We start from the raw sequence: 19,980 nt of genomic DNA, 5'->3' as shown, positions 1-19,980 counted from the left end.
ATGGCAAACTCAAAGGCCGAGAAGAAACATGTGGCGGTGTTTATTTTCCCCTTTGGGAGCCACCCTGTTCCTCTATTAAACCTTGTCCTCAAACTTGCTCATGCAGCTCCCAATTTGTATTTCTCATTCATTGGCACTGAACACTCTAATAAACCTCTTTTCTCAAAACCTCACATTCCAGATAACATAAAGGCTTATAGTGTAGGTGATGGAGTCCCTGAGGGTCAAGTACTAGGTGGCCACCCAGTTGAAAAAGTGAACCTTTTTCTTCAGGCTGGTCCTGAGAATTTGCAAAAGGGTATAGATTTGGCAGTGGCAGGGACAAAACACAGAGTAACTTGCATCATTGCTGATGCTTTTGTTACTCCTTCACTCATAGTTGCTCAGAAACTAAATGTTCCTTGGATTCCAGTTTGGCCACCCTTGTCATGTTCACTCGCTGCCCATTTTTACACTGATTTGATACGCGAGCAATGTGCTAATAATAATAATAATGGTGGAGACAGAGCTTTGGATTTCATTCCAGGTTTGTCTAAGATGCGTGTTGAAGATTTGCCAGATGATGTATTAAAATGTGGGGAAGAGGAGGCACTATTTTCAAAGACACTAGCTTCACTTGGTAGAGTACTACCTCAAGCTGAGGCAGTGGTTATCAATTTCTTTGAGGAATTAGACCCACCCTTGTTAGTTAAGGATATGAGATCAAATTTGAAGTCAGTGCTTTATGTTGGTTTTCTCACTCTTTCACTGCCTCTGATGCCATTGCCTCCATGTGACACAGATGAAACTGGTTGCTTGTCATGGTTGGAAAAGCAGAATGAAAGATCAGTGGTGTATGTTAGCTTTGGGACTGTGGTGACACCACCTCAACATGAGCTTGTGGCAGTGGCAGAAGCATTGGAAGCAAGTGGTTTTCCATTTCTTTGGTCCCTCAAGGATCATCTAAAGGGTCTTCTTCCAAATGGGTTTCTTGAGAGGACCATGATACGTGGGAAAATTGTGCCTTGGGTTCCACAAACTCATGTTTTGGGACATGATTCTGTAGGAGTGTTTGTGACTCACTGTGGCTGTAACTCTGTGTTCGAGAGTATTTCCAATGGGGTGCCTATGATCTGCAGGCCATTCTTTGGAGATCATGGGATGGCTGGAAGAATGGTTGAAGATTTTTGGGAGATTGGTGTGAGAATAGAAGGTGGAGTGTTCACCAAAAATGGATTGCTCAAAAGCTTGAATCTGATTATGGTGATGGAAGAGGGGAAGAAGATGAGGGAGAAGGCACTAAAATTGAAGAGGACCGTGGAAGATGCAGCTGGACCACAACGTAGAGCAGCACAGGATTTCAAGACCTTGGTAGAACTAGTTTCTAGCTCTTAATTAATGATGAATTGCATTGATTAGAGTGTTTTTCATGTGTATTTATTTTTTTATCTGTGTTTTGGTTTCGGCGAATAATGAGTGTTTTGACTAAGAATAAACGTTTATGTTTTTAAATGATATAATTTTGTGTCATTTTAAATCTTAATCGTTGATTTTTATCAATCAACAGTTATAATTTATTGGATTAAATTTATTAATTGATTAATAATAAATTTGACCAAATAAATTTGATCCAATAAAGTATAATTATTGATTGACGGAAATCAATGGTTGTAATCTAAAATGACACAAAATTATATCCTTAGAAAAGAGACAAATATTTTTCCCTCAATACAGATTTTGATGGATATCAAATGGCCGTTAGATAAAAGAAAAAAATAGTATAAATTTCAATATGAAATCATAAAAAATATGGCTAAGAATAAATGTCTCACTGTTTAAATTAAGAGTAATACTTCTTATGCAAAAAAATATTGTTTTCTGTATTCACATTTTTTAAATGAGTTTCAAAAAAATTTATCTCTTATATTTATTATTTGAACAGGAGATAATAATTTTTTTATATAAAATAAGAAAAATATTCCTCTTAAATTAAATAGCATTTAACCTGAAATGACATAAAAATAGAGAAACAAGAGACTCAGTAAAACCTTATGTCTATCTTTTCAGGAGCATTAAATAGGTGGAGCCCAATAGTTAAAATTTATGAATACCAAAAGTTAAATGATAGGTTTCTTGCATTTGAATGCCTCTTTAAAGAAGTACTCCGCCAAGAACTTTATGGGTCTCATATCCTCACATTATCACTAAAATCTGATGGGGGTATTTTATTTTATATATATATATATATATATATATATATATATATTTTTTTTTTTTTTTTTCTTCTTCTTCTGTTGCATGAACAGAAATTGTCTCCCGCAACAAGTAACGATAAGGAAAAAAATAATAAAGAAAGTGAGACTGTCTTATTTCTGTAATATATATAAATGGAAATGAAATGACAATCCTAACTATTTATCAGGGAGAAAAAAACAAAATATTTAATGACACTATATTATTAAATATTAACTACTACATAAAAAATTAAAAAAAAAACACTCACACATATATAAAAATATATATGAGTTAAATATTTCTACAACTACTTTTGTATCCAAAAAAAATATATATTTCTACAACTACTTTAGATAAGATTGACTACACTATTCTTTTTTAACTAAGTTTGACCAGTGAGACATAAAAATTGCATTTTCTCTCTCCGTTATGTCAGCCGGCAATATCTAATGAGAGAAAAAAAAGAACAACTTTATTGTTATAACTATATCTTACTGGTCAAACTTAGTTAAAAAAAGATAGCCGTAGATAATGTTGGCTTTTTAACCTTTTTGCCTTTCAATAATTAATTAATAACCATTTTACCCCTTATCCAAAACTATCCATCAATTTGTCTCTCTTTAATCGATTAACTTGAATATTTAATCGATTAAATGGTTAAAACAGGCAAAAATGATTGACTGGAGATTTAATCGATTAAATATCCCTCTTTAATCGATTAAAGAGGGATATTTAATCCATTTAATCGATTAAATATCCCAAATGAGCGTGAAAACATTGATTGAATGAGACAAACAAGGAAAACTCACTGGTTCACCGCATAGCGAGAACCAATCTTGGTTCATTAACACATTTGAGTTGTTCCTTGAATCCAAATTTTCATATAATGCTCGCCAAGTGACCTTTGGCTCCCGACTCAGACTTGTCCCTAGTTTAAGAACATCCCGAACTATGATTGGTTCACCTTTAATCCAATGTTGTTGGAAGAGAAATAGCCCTTCTTCTGACAAGTCACTTGACACTGGACAATATATGTCATTACCATTCGTGCCATCTATAAAGATAGCTCTTATCATAGATTTGCTGCTTAATCATTATAGTAAACTAAATCTTAATCATCCATTTCGTATTTCTTCACAGCAAGTAAGACAGATTTGAAACGAACACTTGGGGAAGCCAAAACTTAATCATTATAGTAAACTAAACATTAATCATCCTGTTTGAACGTAGCGAGTTTTTCTTGTTTGTCTCTTTCAATCAATGTTTTCACGTTCATTTGGGATATTTAATCGATTAAATATAAATTTTAATCGATTAAATATTCAAGCTAATCGATTAAAGAGGGAGATTTAATCGATTAAATCTCGAGTCAACCATTTTTACCTATTTTGACCATTTAATCGATTAAATATTCAATTTAATCGATTAAAGAGGGGCATGTTGGTAGATAATTATGGATAAGGGGCAAAATGATTATTAATTAATTAATAAGGGATAAAATGGTCAAAAAGCCAGATAATGTTATCTAAATTTAGTTTATATATGTAGATATAAGGTATGTTTTGATGATAACAAAATGGCAACAACAAAAAGAGAAGATCTTTGATCAAGAGCAAAAAGCATCAACCGTATGTGGATATTGAAGATGTATGATGTAGTCACACAAGAAGAGTAATGTCACATCAAAGTGGCAAGATCATTGGATCAAGGGCAACAAGAAATAATTAAAAGAGCAACACCAATATCAAAGACAACCAACCATGGACAACATCTAAGAGAATCTCAATATCATAACCATGGTGAAAAATGATCAAAACCAACAAAGTGCCAAACATTGTCATATTCAACAAGTCAACACATCAAGTTCAAGTAAGGATCCAAGACACAAGACATATAGCTAAGTCTAAAATCATATTTGGAATATATCTTTAGGACTTAGAATATATGTGAGGGTATATGGTAGATTACATTGCATGAGCTCAAAGTTTTTCTCAAAGTAAACGTGTTTTTCAAATTGCATAATCATAATCTTTATATACTTGAAAGAAATTTGAAAAATCCAAGGAAAAGATCCTTGACATATTTTATAACTTCAAAACATATTTATCAAGTCAAGATCTTTCACAAAAAGTGGTTGGAAGCAAGCTAGAACACATTTGAACCTAAAATTTGTTGCTTAAGTTTGCTGCTTCCTTCCATACAACTTTTAATATCTAAGATGATGTATTTGGATCTTGTGTTCTTCATAAAAGCTCTAGATCTTTCTTTTATCTTTCCAACAAGACCAAGATCACATCAATTCGACAAGTATAACCCAAGTTATGCCCAAAATACGAAACAATATTCTTGCTGTCAATAAAGTATTCGAATACCTGATGCATTATTCGAATACATGATGAAGTATTCAAATACCACACGAAAAATATTCGAATGCTTGCTGAGAAGAAGGTCTATAACGACTATAAACGGCTATAAATGAAGTATTCGAATACCACATGAAAAGTATTCGAATACTTACTGGGCAGAATGCATAAAACGGTCATAAACGGCTAGTTTTTAATGGAAACACTATAAATACATTCCTTATGACCCTAAAACGTATTGATCACTATTCCTACACATATTAAGGATGATTTGAGAGCTTCTACACTATCATTTGCATATTCTTTCATATCTTTCAAAGATCAAATATATTTGAGCTCATATCTTGAAAATCCATATACCCATAGTGCTTCAAGTTGTATATCCACACTTTGAGAGTGTATATTCATTTCCTAATATTCCCCTTCTTGTATTCTTGAGTTGAAAGGGTTGTGAGACCCATTGTTTGAGATGTAGCCAAATACCTATGTAAATTTGGAGTAAATTGTAAGGTTACCAAGTACCCGTAAACTTGGAGATTGAAAGGTATCCAAGAACCCGAAATCTTGGAAGATTGTAAAGGTTTGTCAAGCACCCGTGAAGCTTGACCATTAGTGAAAGAGTTGATCGAGCGGCTTCAGTCTGGACGTAGGTCACAAGTGGTGGTGACCGAACCAGGATATATTGTGTTAGCAATTCTCTAAACTCTAAACTCTTTATTTCTAGCACTCTAATTGCTTCTTTGATATCTTGTATGTACTAGTATAAGTTCTATAATTGTGATATATTATATATTATGGTTTGTCTGAATGTATTGATTACATTTCCACATATCAAAGTTTGCTTGAAATAATTATTTAGAAACTAGAAGGGGACTTTTGAGAAAATTTTGTAATACTCAATTCACCCCCTCTTGAGTATGGAAGCCACATTCCTAACAATATATATATATATATAGAAAAATATTTCTGCAGTTATTGCAGATAAGTTATCTGCATTTACTTTCACTTCCAAAACGACGTCGTTTTGGGAATGAAACATTAAAAAATTATAATTATAAAGACTGTAATAACCCTAAAATAAATTAAAATTAAAAAAACACCATGATTTTCGCTCCAAAATGACGTCATATTGGACTTATTGCAGATAACTTATCTGCAGTAACTGCAGAAAAAACGAACCCATATATATATATATATATAACTAAAATGTAGATTGCCATAACTTTTTGGTTATCATTAATTAAAGTTTTAAGATTTTAATATAAAACGAGCGATTCATACACGATTTAAGTAATAAAGATATTTGTTGAAAACTTCAAAAAAAATATTAAACTATATCAATGTTAAGTTTAAATTATTAATAAAAATATATTCATGTCATAAATTTATTATCGTAACATGACAAGTTAAATTTAAATGACATTACTTACATGTAATTGTTAAATTACAAATAAAAATCTAAATTAGAAACATACCCAAATATTACAACAAATAATAAATAAAAAACTCAACCATTTAGTGTAAGTTTTTTAGAGAATCATAATTATTTTAAAAGCTTTAATAGCAATATTTTGATCATAAAATAAGCTAATGCAAGCACAAACTATATTTTGAATGAGTCTTTTTATTATATTTTATAAGATTATGAGTATATTTATATTGATTTATGTGTTTAATATTCCTCATGTTGTAAGAAATAATTTTATCTCCTATACAAACATAGAAGTATATGAAGCTTATTTTTTTTTATCTCTTCTCATCACATGACCCCACATGAGTTTCACACACTTTTATGTGTGTAGAAAATAATTTTATCTCGTATAACATAAGAAACATCACACCATTAATTTATTTTGTGTGTAAATATACTCTACGTATCATACCACATTACCAATTATAATTTCCTCTGTTTAGAATGTGTCTATTGTCAAGTTGAAAGTTTAAGAGCCCTTACTCCCAAGAAATTCACGTATTCCGAGAATAATACACACATCGAATCAAAACATAACAAGTCATAATACTTTATAACAAAATTTAACTAGTTGAATGGATTACTTACATAAGATTTTGATAGAGATTTGCAGTGAGATGTGAAGTTGAAAATATAAGATAATAGTTTAACAGGGTTTATTAGAGTACAAATGAAGGTTTATTCAGAGAAAGAGTGACCATTTTGCTACACTTGACAAAAAAATTTATCAGACTGTCATGCTAACAGTAAATTTTGTCAAAATGTCACGCGACATATTTCGCTACACTGTGTAACGAAATATGTTTGCAAGTAATTCGCTACACAGTGTAGCGAAATATGCCATGTCAGAATGCACAGTCAGCAAAAAGAATGACACGTGTCAAGCAGGCAGAAATTCGCTACACTGTGTAGCGAATTATGCTTGAATTCGGCCTGCTTAACACGTGTCATTTTTGCTGACTGTACAGCCTGACATGACATATTTCGCTACACTGTAGCAAATTACTTGCAAATATATTTCACTACACAGTGTAGCGAAACATGCCGCGTGACATTTTGGCAAAATTTACTCTTAACATAACAGTTTGTTAAAATTTTTTGTCAAACGTGACAAAATGGTTCGGTGTTCTTTATTCGGATGCAATATACACTTCACATTCAAGATTGTTGAGAAGTTGGCATTGACATGTTAACCTTGCTCCCGCTAGCTGAATCCTTCCACTGCTGTGTTACTGTTTTGATCTGTGTATAAAAGTTAACCCCTGCCTTGCCTGTCATTCAAAAAATAGTATCAAACTCAAATTCATTCAAATCCAAGGGTATAGCCTATATATCACAAAAGCGAAACCTGATAGTACATGTGGAAAGGAAAAGCTAGCTTTGGGAGAAATCATTATACCATAGAAATTGAGATCGCCTGCAAATGATGCCTTGTTGCCAGTAAATGAAAAAAAGGGTAAAGGAACAGGAATTGGAACGTTGATGCCCACCTAGTTCAAATGCAGTGACAAGTGATAATATCCGTAAGAGTATCAAATATATTATTAGCGAATAATATAAACTATTAAAAAGATCTTCACCTAACACTTCAAGGTTTTGGGTTGAAGTGGTTCTTTACAAGGTATCAGAGTCTGGTTTATATTATAAAGAACCACTTCAACCAAAAACCTTAAAGTATTAGGTAAAGATTTTTTTAATGGTTTACATTATTCTCTGACGTATATAATCAATTTGTGGTAGAGAGAATCTAGCACATGGTAAAATGTAAATTATTTGGTTGAAAAAAATAACATACAGCAATGCATATACAGGTTCAAATCCATAAACACTATTATTTATTAACGTGTTTCCAATAGCAAAAGCAGAACATCCCACTTAGGACAAACCTGCCCTGCCTCAATCTCTGTCTGAAATTTCCTTGCAGCCACGCCAGATGTAGTAAATATAGTAGCACCATTTCCATACCTAAAGGAGAAGTCAGAGTTAACAGATAAATGGTAGTTTAGCAAAAGCAAATGAAACGGAGTGCTTGTTAATAAATACTTGTTTTCGTTGATAATGTTTATGGCCTCTTCCAAGCTATCAGCCTGATGTTAAGAAGGAAAAAGAAAAAACATTGTATCAGCATAACATTATATTAAAAATCCAAGACATATGAATCTTCCACATGACCAAAAAACGAAAAATAAAATAATTCCAAATTAGAGGATTTCAAGGATGAGACAAATAAAATGTACCTCCATGAGAAGAAGAACTGGACCAAAAATCTCCTCCTGCACAGACCGTGATATAGTCAAGTTTAATTTAAGCCTAAACTTCCAAGTCTTTCTATTTTCTGAAATTCTTTAGTAAACACTTACTGATTGAAGATTAGTGAGAAAATACCTGGTAGCACTCCATGTTGGCAGTGACATCTGATAAGATGGTTGGTCCAATAAAATTGCCAGATTCATATCCGGGGACCTACTTGACATCCACGTATGAATTGTTAAGCAGTCATAAAATTAGGATTAAAAGAAAGAAAAGAAAAAATCCATTGACTATATGGCAAAACAAAGGCAAATGCAAGGACTGATCTATAGCAAGTGGAATACAGACATGCACCAAACTGTACGTCCTTTGCATTTGCCAATTGACTTTTCTATTCATGGTTCTCCATTTTATTGCATCTCAATCAGGTTAATTCAAACTAATTTTCAGTGTGCTATGACACTCTGGCTTCATATATACTCTTGAGATATATAAAATTATTAATGTAACCTTACCCAACAGCTTAAGCTTTTGGGTTGAATTGGTTTACATGGTATCAGAGCCTCACCGTCCCCCACTTTCAAGTGGAATTAAAATAAAAAGCACAAAAAGGTAAACCAAAAATTGGGCCTGTGCGATTCCACGTTTCAAGCCCAAAGGGCTCTTGCGTGAGGGGGCGTGTTGAGATATATAGTCCCACATTGATTGTGTGGACAACTAATGTGGCCTTTATAAGGCTAGCTTTTGGGGTGGTGTATCTCAAGGTTCTTTACATGGTATCAGAGCCTCGGTGTACCGGGTTCGATCCTCATCGCCTCCCACTTTCTTTCTAGTGGAATTTCTTTCTTCGCACAGGTAGGTGGGCCTATGCATTGTCCACCCTTCAAGCCCAGTGGGCTCTCGTGTGAGGGGACGTGTTGAGATATATAAAATCATTAATGTAACCTCACCCAACAGCTTAAGCTTTTGGGTTGAATTGGTTCTTTACATATACCACCAAGCAACTGAAACCAAGCGCCACAACCATGGGATTTTTTCAAGGTTCCATAAGAGTTATACAAATAAAAGGTTCTATTTTTTTACAGGTATTTAATTGGTTAACCAGCACAAAAGCTGTTAGTTTACAACCGAATCAAATGATATGCGAAGAAGAAATGTTTCATTATCTCCTGTATGTTTTTCTTCTATAAGGCCCCAGTTGGAAGAGTGCTATGATTACTTAAATTACAGTCTTCGTATACATAAATCTTTCTGCTGCTTTTGGTTTCCAAACACTCCTATGTCAATTCCTATGCCAAAGATTGAAGAGGTAAATTGATCATACATGCAAAAGTAAAGAAATGTGTATGAACTATAAATATAAAATAATAAAAGTGGTTGAGAATATAAAAGCTACCACTATATTTCTTCCATCAAGCACTAGTCTTGCACCGCTTTCAAACCCAGATTGAATTAATCTGTGTATTCGCTCCTTTGCCTATGCAGTCGGTAAGAATATCGATGAGGAAAGGTAATGCAATGAATCGCTTTGACAGTAATTCTTAAACAATATTCTGAAGATTTGCCATTAAATTTTAGTTCAAATCCATAGCATGGAAAAAGTAAAAATAAGAACCGTAAATAAACCTGTCTGCTAATTACTGGACCAAGGTCTGCATCAGGTTCAGTTCCAGCATTTACTTTAAGAGCTTTGGCACGTTCCACAAGTTTACTTTCCCTGGAAAAATATTGTGGAGACTAAAGGATGAAATTATACTTAAAAGATTTTAAGTACATGATAAAAGTAAGTTTTATAAGGCCAAAAAAGTACATAAAGTCAATTTCCCCAAGACAACTACCCCACAAAGAAGTCCAAATACTTGGAACAGCCTCTTCTCTGGACAATCCCGACAGAAATATCAAAAAGGATGGAAACAATTAATCATCCATGCAAATTGGTCCAGCAGTAACATCACTAGCAAAATGTGATAATAAAGTAATTGCAAAAATTTGTGCTATGTTATGACTTAGTAAAGGAAGAGTGATGATTCAGTTTGGCACACACCAAAGACATCCAGATCGTTTTGGAACAAGCATCTAGTGGAAGATGCTACTGCAAAAATCATAATAAAATCGAATTAAATAAGAACATAATAGAGTATGATACCACAGTTTTGAGCCTCCAACAAAAACAACTGTGCTGAGAGCCATGCACCTTTGACCAGCAGCACCAAAACCCGCAGCAATTAAAGCATTTACAGTAGCATCAAAACTTGCATCAGGCATGACAACTGCATGATTTTTGGCCCCCATATTAGACTGAAAAAAAAAATCATTAGGTGCACAACTTCCAATCATTAGCATGGGCAGAAAGAAACAATTTTACTAAAGGGAGGAGAAAACTAAGTGCACCCACCTGAACACGTTTTCCTTTAGCTGCTGCTCTTGCATATATGTGCATTCCAGCCTTGAATACAAAATAAGAATATCAAATAAGGATATATAATAATAAAATTCGGGGGTGTTGTGTTGGGGGTGCAACTATCATTTGCAAAAAATAGCATTTGACTCACTTGCTCTCTTCTATCTTTTATGTTAGTGCGGTCAAATTGTGAAATGATTTAATTTTGCTGATATTTAACAGGACTGCCTTTGGTTTAAATCATTTAAATTATCGTTTAGGATCATAAAATTAAGGCATCATATAAAAGCAGTAAAATAAAATATAAAAAAATCATTAGATGACTTACAACATTTGAACCAACAAAAGATACGGCTTTGATGTCGTCATGATCACAAATAGCATTGACAATATCCTGTCACCAATTGGATTATTACGAACATCAATTTATGCATCATAATGTGACGAGTTGTTATAAGCAATCCTCTGATTTAAAACTTGAATATGTAATGAAATTACCAAATGCCAAATGAGCCCATGAGTTCTTTACTAGGAAAGTATCAAAGAAACAAGTGAAGAACAAAAGTTTAATTAAAAAAAGGTGATAGCATACATGAGTTCCATGAACTATATTTAAGACACCCTCGGGCAAACCAGCCTCTATTGCCAATTCTGCAAGCATTACAGAAGTACCTGGAAAAATGCCGAAGTTAAGATATAACATCCAGCCATAATGAAATTAGTTTCTCTCCACCAGAAGTTGTAACCAAAAAGTGATGAATCATGAAAGTGGACAAAAGACTCTATACATGTAAGTTCTGCCAGATAAGTGTGCCTTTACCATAGGAGCATGCTGCATGTATCATCACAAGGGTAGCGAAGAAAAACTAATGGATGGCTGATAATATTCAGTATTCCATAACTTGATAGATAAATAAGACCATATTTATCAGTAATCACTAAGTAAAATTAATATAGACTTCTCGGACAAACTGTAACATATTAAAGAAGCATAAGATTGCTTTAAATTACAGAAAATATTAGAATCCTTTTTCCATTATATTCACACCAAGCTTCAAATTGAGGAGTTAATTCAAGGGTATTGATAAACAACAAATATATGTGGAAAACTTCACCTGGATCTTTCTCTGATGGCTTTAGAATAAAGGTATTGCCGCAGGTAACTGCCATTGGGAACATCTGCAGAAAGATCATAAACATTTGGAATTTGGTATCATGTCCTTTTAGAGAACAGGATGTCAATTTTATGTCCAATACAATATAATATACATCATATTCCCGGAAAAAATAACAATAATATGGGAAGAGACAAATACAAAGCTATTCTAGCCGAATATTTCCGAACCATTTTATATAATTAGACCTTTCCTATCTTATGCATGCTGATATGAATGAGATGACCAACCAAACAAAAATAAAGGAGTACCCAAGAACTAAAAGCAAAAATTAACCAAAAATAGAAGACAGCTTACCCATAAGGGAATCATTGCAGGAAAGTTGAACGGACAAATACCAGCACAAACACCAAGCGGTTCTATAATGCTGAATGTATCAATTCCCCGTGATACATTGGAAAAATACTCCCCCATTTGTAGAGTTGCCATCCCACAAGCATGTTCCACCACCTCTAGATGACATAAATCAAAATGTTCAGATAACTTACATTACCAAACATTTTGAGCTCAATCATTATCTCATTGACAAAAACTTCCCAAGCAACATATTAGAGAGACCAACCTAAACCACGGAATACATCTCCTTGAGCATCCTTTAGCGTCTTTCCTTGTTCAGTGGTCACATTCATTGCAAGTTTATCCTAAAACAATTACAAAGTAGAGTGATATGATTAAGAAAAAAGAATTACTGGCATATGTTGTAAAGAACCTTGGGATACACCAACCCAAAAGCTAGCTCAAGCAGTGAGAGTGCCCAAGGCCTTATAAAGGCCTCATTAGTTGCCCACATAATCAATGCGAGACTATATATCTCAACACGTCCCCTCACGCAAGAGCCCTTTGGGCTAGAGGCATGGAATTGCACAGGCCCAATTTTTGGTTTACCTTTTTGTGCTTTTTATTTTTAATTCCACTTTTTTAAAGTGGGAGGCGGTGAGGGCTCAAGCTCTGATACCATGTTAAGAACCTTGAGGTCACCACCCCAAAAGCTAGCTCAAGGGGTGAGAGTGCCCAAGGCCTTATAAAGGTCATATTAGTTGTTCATCCAATCAATGTGGGACTATATATCTCAACATGTTAAGAACCTTGAGGTCACCACCCCAAAAGCTAGCTTAAGGGGTGAGAGTGCCCAAGGCCTTATAAAGGTCATATTAGTTGTCCATCCAATCAATGTGGGACTATATATCTCAACACGCCCCCTCACGCAAGAGCCCTTTAGGCTAGAAGCGTGGAAATTTCACAGGCTCATTTTTGGTTTACCTTCTTGTGCTTTTTCTTTTTTTTTTTAATTCCACTTTTTAAAGCGGAGGACGGTGAGGCTTTGATACCATGTAAAGAACCTTGAGATACACCAATCCAAAAGCTAGTTCAAGGAGTGAGAGTGCCCAAGGCCTTATAAAGGCCTCATTAGTTGCCCACATAATTAATGCGGGACTATATATCTCAACATATGTGCTGATATGGGTGTCTTGGTCTAAACCAGTGAATGAATGTGACACAGCCATAGAACATTGTAAAATGCTTACCATATCTCTGCGTATAAGCTCCTGGAACTTCAACATAACACGTTGGCGTCTTGTGATTGGAGTGTTACGCCATGATGAAAATGCCTTCTTTGCTGCAGATACCGCAGCTTTAAACTCTTCATCCGTAGTCAAAGGAACTTGTGAAACAACTTCTTGTGTTGCCTGTTATCAGATGATATCAATATTAGAAGTTTGCCTTCTCAAAACAGCAAAAAAGAGAGACAGCTTAATGCTCAATATAAAACCAAAAAAAAAAAACACTTACAGGGTTTATGACATCAATGAAAGTCAACGATTTTGAGTCGACAAAACTGCCCCCAATTAGATTTGGAACCCTCTGATACAATACAATCAAACGAAAATGGGAGATAAGAGGTAAATGGGAAACTCATGAAAAGCAGATTACTTATCTTAATGCTAATAGCATATACTGAATTATGCATGATCTAATTGTGACTGATTCTCGAGTTCAGATCTCAACTTTCTCGGGACACAATATCAAAATCTATAGCAAATGCGATTATTCCTTATATGTTACAAACTTATGAACAAAAAGAACAAAAGCATGTAACTTCATGGTTATGCAAAGTAACAAACCAAGTATCAGATCTCATATTGTTGCCAATTCACTGTAGAATAAGTAAGCCAAAAAGTTACATTTTTTTTTTTTGGTTCATATCAATTTGGTCAATTTTTCCTAAAGTTCAATGAAAAGACTTGAATCAAATTGAGACGACTACAAAAATACAAAAATTTCTAAATCAGTCTCTCTGAGCAAAAACATATTCAACAATAAACTTTTTTTTTTTTTTTCAAACTACTGAGTGAGTTAACAGATAACCATCAAGTCAAAATTTTCAGGAATCCAAACTAAGGTTGAGCATACCGGGGGATTACGTTGTCTTGAAAATAGCTCAGCAGCTGTTGATAAATGAGAACTTGCCATAGCAGAGTTCTGAGGCCTCAAAAGGTTCAAACTTCTTCCCTGCAACATCATCAAAATTGGGTTTTCCTTAATCAGATTTCAAATTTCAATTACTCGTCATCATCAGCCATGTACAAGAGTGCATCCAAATAAGCGGGAACATACGCTACGTACTTCAAATCCTGTTTTAATATTTCAGGAAATTAAGGAACATGTCTTGGAGGAGTGAAAGTGAAACTCACCGGACGTAACTGATTCTGCAAACGCCACATTCACTCACTGGAGTCACTGTCGTTGTGAAATGTTGCTTATATACGACACGTGCTTTTGGATTATCATTCATTCATTCTTTATTATTAAACACCAAAAATACTTTTAATTAATGATTAATATATGTCCGTTGCAGTTGGGCAGATAGAACAATTTTTTTTGTGATAGCTGTGAATATATTTGATTTCTCATAAAGATGATTGGACAAAAAGTAAAACTAGAAACCAATTAAATAAAAACCAATGATTTGCATGCTCTCCTCGCGCTTACTAACGCACTGTGTATTGAACTATTGATTCGGATAAGACTTTAAAAATGATGTATGAAAAAGTAATCTTACAAATTTTTCTTTTGCTTTTGGAGCCACTTGAGTCATTAAACATATAATTTAAAAAATGATGAATGAAAAAGTAATTTTATAAATTTTCTTTTGCTTTTGGAGCCTTATTAGAAATTAGTCTTTGGGTTTTATAAAAGTTATGTTGCAGGAAAAATAATTCTGTAATGTTATAGAAATTCGTTTTGCGTGCCTTAATTTATTTTACAAAGTGTGATCCCCACAAAATATTGTGAGTGTAGAAAAATTTATTGTGTTATGTTAAAGGATAAAACGAAAACCTTTACTCATTCAATGGAAAATTAAAAATGTCATCATAGGCCAAATCCAAGTCCAAGTCCAAGAATTCACACAAAACAGAAGTATCTGGACCTGCAACATAACTTTGCCCAAAAAATGAAGTGGCCACACACTGATTCTGAATCTGAATTTGAATCCTCTGCTCAGCATGGCCATTTATTCACATTCCAATCAAATCAAAAGCTTGGTTTCAAAGGGTCTTTATCACCAAACACTTGAACTTTTCACACAACTCCATCTCTCTGGCCACCACTTCATCTCCTCTGTTCTTCCATCAGTCATCAAGGCATGCTCCTCTGCCCAGTGTCATGCTTTTGGCACACAGCTTCATTGCTTGGCTCTCAAGACAGGCTCCTACTCTGAAGCAGTTGTGTCCAATTCTATCGTCTCCATGTATTCTAAGTTTTCAGATATCCAATCAGCACGAGAAGTGTTCGACACAATGCCTCACAGAGACCCCATCACCTGGAACTCAATGATTAATGGTTATTTGCAAAATGGGCACTTGGCAGAAGCTTTGGAAACGTTGAAAGATGTGTACTTGCTTGGTTTTGTTCCCAAGCCGGAGTTGTTGGCTAGCATGATATCTCTGTGTGGGAGGAAAATGTGTTCAAGAATAGGAACACAGATTCATGCTCTTGTTGTTGTTGATGAGAGGATAGAACAGTCAGTGTTTCTGTCAACAGCTCTTGTGGATTTTTATTTTAGGTTTAATGACTCTTTGATGGCTTTACGAGTATTTGATGGGATGGAGGTGAAAAATGAGGTTTCATGGACTGCTATGATAACTGGGTGCACTGCTAATCAAGATTATGATGTAGCTTTTGCATGCTTCCGAGCAATGCAAGCTCAGGGAGTTAACCCAAATAGAGTAACATTAATCGCTCTGTTACCAGCTTGTGTAGAGCTAGGCTTTGTTAAGCATGGAAAGGAGATTCATGGGTATGCCTTCCGTCATGGGTTTGAGTCAAGTCATAGTTTTTCATCTGCTCTTATAAATATGTATTGTCAATGTGGAGAATCACTGCACCTTGCTGAGCTAATTTTTGAAGGGTCTAGTTTCAGAGATGTGGTGCTATGGACTTCAATCATTGGGAGCTATTCTCGAAGAGGGGATAGCTACAAAGCCTTGAAGCTTTTTAATGAGATGCGGACTGGGGAAACTGAACCAAACTATGTAACTTTGTTGGAAGTGATCTCTGCCTGTGCAAACTTATCTTCACTTAAGCATGGTTGTGGACTCCATGGCCTCATCTTTAAATTTGGACTTAATTTTATCATCTCTGTGGGCAATGCACTTATAAATATGTATGCCAAATGTGGTTGTTTGGATGGTTCTCGTAAGATATTCCTAGAAATGCCAAATAGAGATTCTGTTTCGTGGAGCACTTTGATCAGTGCCTATGGCCTTCATGGATGTGGTGAACAAGCTTTACAACTTTTTTATGAAATGAAAGAGAGAGGAGTGAAGCCTGATGCGATCACCTTCCTTGCAGTTTTATCTGCTTGTAATCATGCTGGGCTTTTAACTGAGGGACAACGGGTATTCAAACATGTAAATGCAGATTGTGAAATTCCATTAACTATAGAGCATTATGCATGCCTAGTTGACCTTCTAGGAAGGTCAGGCAAGCTTGAAGATGCTTTGGAAATTCTGAGAACGATGCCCATGAAACCGAGTGCAAGAATATGGAGCTCTCTGGTATCTGCTTGTAAGCTTCATGGAAGACTAGACATTGCAGAAATGCTAGCCCCACAGCTTATAAGATCAGAACCAAATAATGCTGCCAATTACACATTGTTGAATATGATTTATGCAGAGAATGGTCATTGGCTTGATATAGAACAAGTGAGGGAAGCTATGAAACTACAAAGGTTAAAGAAATGCTATGGGTTCAGCCGCATTGAGGCAATAGATGAGAGTTTTTAACAAGGCAGAATGTTTGAATGCCAGGTTTAGATTATGGATAACAGAACATTGTATACTGCCTAGACTAACTATTCTTAGCAAATACCATCTTTAGTTTTTCTGAAAAGAGAGACAACATGTTCTTAAGATGGCATTTAAGCCTATGCCTTTGTTGATTTTCAAGAAAAATTCTTTAAAATTCAACTAATTCTTTTAATCACCGTTTTTCTGGGCAGCTCGAGTTCTTCACATTATCACGTTTGTTCAATAACCATTTCCTTTTATATTTCAGCTTCCACTGGCATAAATTTCTTTACTTTTTAACGGGGGCAAAATACGCAGTCAAAGCAATACCGTGTAGAAACTATTAAGAACCTTATGATGCCCTTGATAGACGAGTAGGATTGTCTGCAAAAATTTACTCACAGCATTCCGAGAGATTACCAGGAGCAGAAAGAGTTGACTCCTGCTCAAACAAATAGTAAGAGGAAAATTATGAATTAAGTTTGTCCGTGGCCAAGGTATATATATATATATATATATATGGCAAAATGATTTCTGCAGCTGCTGTACCTACAGCAAGCAAGGATCCGCGTCCGAATCCTAGGATACGGCAACGGATCCTGAGTTTTTTTTTTTTTTTTTTAAAAAAAGCCATGGGGCCCACTTTTTGTGTCAGCTGTAGATAACACTATCTACGGCTACTGCAGAAATGTTAAGCCCTATGGCTGTAGATAACACTATCTACAGCTACTGCAGAAATATTAAGCCCTATCACTATCTATATATATATAGGGCTTAACATTTCTGCAGTAGCCGTAGATAGTGTTATTTACAGCTGACACAGAAAAGTGAGCCCCATGGCTTTTTAAAAAAAAAAAAACTCAAGATCCGTTGCCGTATCTTAGGATTCGGACGCGGATCCTTACTTGCTGTAGGTACAACAGCTGCAGAAATCATTTTGCCATATATATAACTTTCCCAAAAACGAAAGGAAAAAAAATCCCCGTGAATATTGATAGCTTCTAAGCACATGGCATTTCTAGAGGTGCTTCATCTCCATCTAATGAGTCTGTCCATTGTTTAGTCACTGTCTTAGTCTGTGTGTAGAACTGAATTCCAGCTCTGCCTACAGGAAAGATTTTTAAGAATTGATAATAAGCTCATGCACTAATGCACACATCAGGTCATAAATTGCAGAAAGCAAGGTTCCAAAAGTTTTTTACCATCAAAATTCAAATCACCAGCAAAAGCAGGTCTGGAGGTAATAAATGAAGAAAAGGGCAATGAAACGGAGATTGGGACATTTATGCCAACCTGATTGAAATCAGATTTAACAACGCATTAGACTGAAATAGAAATAACAGAAAAGGTCACAAGTGATATGCCTTCAGCGCATATATATATATATATATATGATCTTAAACCAAAAAGAGAAAGAATCTTGATCAATCTTGGATAAAAAGGGCTAAAATTGTTATTAAATTGATAAATCTTAATCAGATATCTTGTCATTGATTTTTTACTAATTTTGTAGGAAAACGGATCAGAAAGAAGTCCAAATTGAAGGCACAAGTCTGAAGTCCCGCGCTATTAGCGCGGGTGTGGCGCTAGTAGCGCCAGAAGAAATTTTCAATACAGAGACTCCCACGCTACTAGCGTGACACTGGCGCTAGTAGTGCCAACCAATTTTGCCAATTGCGCTATCAGTGCGGGAACCACGCTAGTAGCGCCAATCTGCAGTATGGTGAATAAAACTCCCACGCTATTAGCGCAAAACTGGCTACTTTGGCGCTAGTAGCGCGGGAGGTACGGAAAAATCTTTATTCTATCTCAGACTGAATTAAAGGAAGATTGGACCAACATACACAATGAAGATTCGATCAAGATTTCTAAGCAAGACATAAACTTTATAAATAGAGACTCAGACCTCAGAGACAAATCATCTTTGGTTGGAGAGAATTGAGGGAACTCTTGGAGACTCGCTGGAGATCAGGATTCTAGAGAAGCTGAAGACTAAAGACCATTGATCCTTCATCTTCATCTTCTTCTTCTTTTCTTTTTCTTTCATGAACAATTTCTATTTTAATTTGTTAGAGTCAGCTATGTCTGGCTAGTTTTTTTTTATAGTTGGGTTCACGGACCCAATGTGAATTCTTTATATTTCCTGTATTGATATTTTATAAGTTAATTAGTTTGTTTGTTTTATTCTACCTGTGTTAATTTTTCCATATCCTGATTAGAATTGGCCACTCTAATTATAAGGTTTTTAGGGTTAAAATTCACTATAGACATATTGAGGTTTTAATCTGGACAAGGATAGAATAACAATTTGTGCATGACCTAGACATAGGCTTACATAGATTGCAGACTTATAATTCATTTGCTTAATGCTTAATTCAAGAGGGATTACTAAGACATTAGAATTTTAATTAGGTAAAAGGGTTGAAATCACTAAGACATTGAGGTTCAACTATTTTATAGGGAAATAATGAATTGTCTGAACAAACCAATTAATTAATTATAAAATATAATATAAGAATATAAGGGAGGATCAGAGGTGAAGTGTATCCTGACTACAGTATTTTTACAAATTTTTCATCAATATTTTCTTAACGTTCTTGATACTCTTGCATGCGTTCAATTTTAATTGTTTTTAATTTTCTGTTTTTAAATCTATTTGTTTTTAAATTCTGTTTTAAAAATCCCAAAAATTAATTACTTTTACAATACAAACAAATTTTCTTTTCCAACTTAAAGGGGAATAGTTGAATTAATACTTGGTGCATTAATCCTCGAGGGAACGATATCTTACTTATCACTTTATTACTTGAAACGA

General features: G+C 34.7%; 3 protein-coding genes across 5 annotated transcripts; 2 read left to right on the top strand and 1 right to left on the bottom strand.

The window, feature by feature from the left end:
* Window positions 1–1,383, top strand: LOC133313485 (anthocyanidin 3-O-glucosyltransferase 7-like). Its single transcript, XM_061514873.1, has one exon. The coding sequence runs from the start codon at window positions 1–3 to the stop codon at window positions 1,372–1,374; it is 1,374 nt and encodes a 457-aa protein (XP_061370857.1). The 3' UTR covers window positions 1,375–1,383.
* A 5,290-nt stretch (window positions 1,384–6,673) lies between these two features.
* On the bottom strand, window positions 6,674–14,576 carry LOC133313475 (methylmalonate-semialdehyde dehydrogenase [acylating], mitochondrial-like). Of its 3 annotated transcripts, none has more exons than XM_061514861.1 (19): window positions 14,568–14,576; window positions 14,287–14,385; window positions 13,666–13,737; window positions 13,401–13,562; window positions 12,437–12,515; window positions 12,172–12,326; window positions 11,815–11,878; window positions 11,292–11,371; window positions 11,028–11,093; window positions 10,694–10,744; window positions 10,445–10,596; window positions 9,925–10,015; window positions 9,695–9,775; window positions 8,434–8,511; window positions 8,286–8,321; window positions 8,092–8,135; window positions 7,935–8,013; window positions 7,448–7,538; window positions 6,674–7,319 (listed from the first exon to the last, which is right to left on the bottom strand). In XM_061514861.1, exons 2-19 carry the CDS (start codon window positions 14,344–14,346, stop codon window positions 7,207–7,209), a joined length of 1,554 nt encoding a protein of 517 aa, XP_061370845.1. In that variant the 5' UTR covers window positions 14,347–14,385; window positions 14,568–14,576; the 3' UTR covers window positions 6,674–7,206. The 3 variants fall into 3 exon arrangements, with proteins under 3 accessions (XP_061370845.1, XP_061370846.1, XP_061370847.1); XM_061514862.1 differs by lacking the exon at window positions 14,568–14,576 and adding an exon at window positions 14,500–14,518; XM_061514863.1 differs by lacking the exon at window positions 14,568–14,576 and having other exon boundaries at window positions 14,287–14,395.
* Window positions 14,577–15,362: 786 nt separating this feature from the next.
* LOC133313492 (pentatricopeptide repeat-containing protein At4g31070, mitochondrial) lies at window positions 15,363–17,198 on the top strand. The gene has a single exon (XM_061514879.1). The coding sequence runs from the start codon at window positions 15,381–15,383 to the stop codon at window positions 17,160–17,162; it is 1,782 nt and encodes a 593-aa protein (XP_061370863.1). The 5' UTR covers window positions 15,363–15,380; the 3' UTR covers window positions 17,163–17,198.
* The last annotated feature ends 2,782 nt before the right edge of the window (window positions 17,199–19,980 follow it).

The sequence above is a fragment of the Gastrolobium bilobum genome, unplaced genomic scaffold (assembly GCF_033153095.1).
Source record: "Gastrolobium bilobum isolate Gb01-03AN ecotype WA unplaced genomic scaffold, APGP_CSIRO_Gbil_v1 utg3603, whole genome shotgun sequence".
Lineage (NCBI taxonomy): Eukaryota > Viridiplantae > Streptophyta > Magnoliopsida > Fabales > Fabaceae > Gastrolobium > Gastrolobium bilobum.
Note: the sequence above shows the minus strand (reverse complement) of the source record. Positions and strands in the feature narration are given on the sequence as shown.

Excerpts from the sequence above, each read along its gene's own strand:
- LOC133313492 (XM_061514879.1), top strand. The coding sequence starts at position 15,381 with ATGGCCATTTATTCACATTCCAATCAAATCAAAAGCTTGGTTTCAAAG.
- LOC133313475 (XM_061514863.1), bottom strand. The coding sequence starts at position 14,394 with ATGTTGCAGGGAAGAAGTTTGAACCTTTTGAGGCCTCAGAACTCTGCT. Across the intron at positions 12,327-12,436 it reads AGATGTATTCCGTGGTTTAG|AGGTGGTGGAACATGCTTGT; the intron begins GTTGGTCTCTCT and ends TATGTCATCTAG. Across the intron at positions 11,372-11,814 it reads GCCATCAGAGAAAGATCCAG|GTACTTCTGTAATGCTTGCA; the intron begins GTGAAGTTTTCC and ends GCATTTTTCCAG.
- LOC133313485 (XM_061514873.1), top strand. The coding sequence starts at position 1 with ATGGCAAACTCAAAGGCCGAGAAGAAACATGTGGCGGTGTTTATTTTC.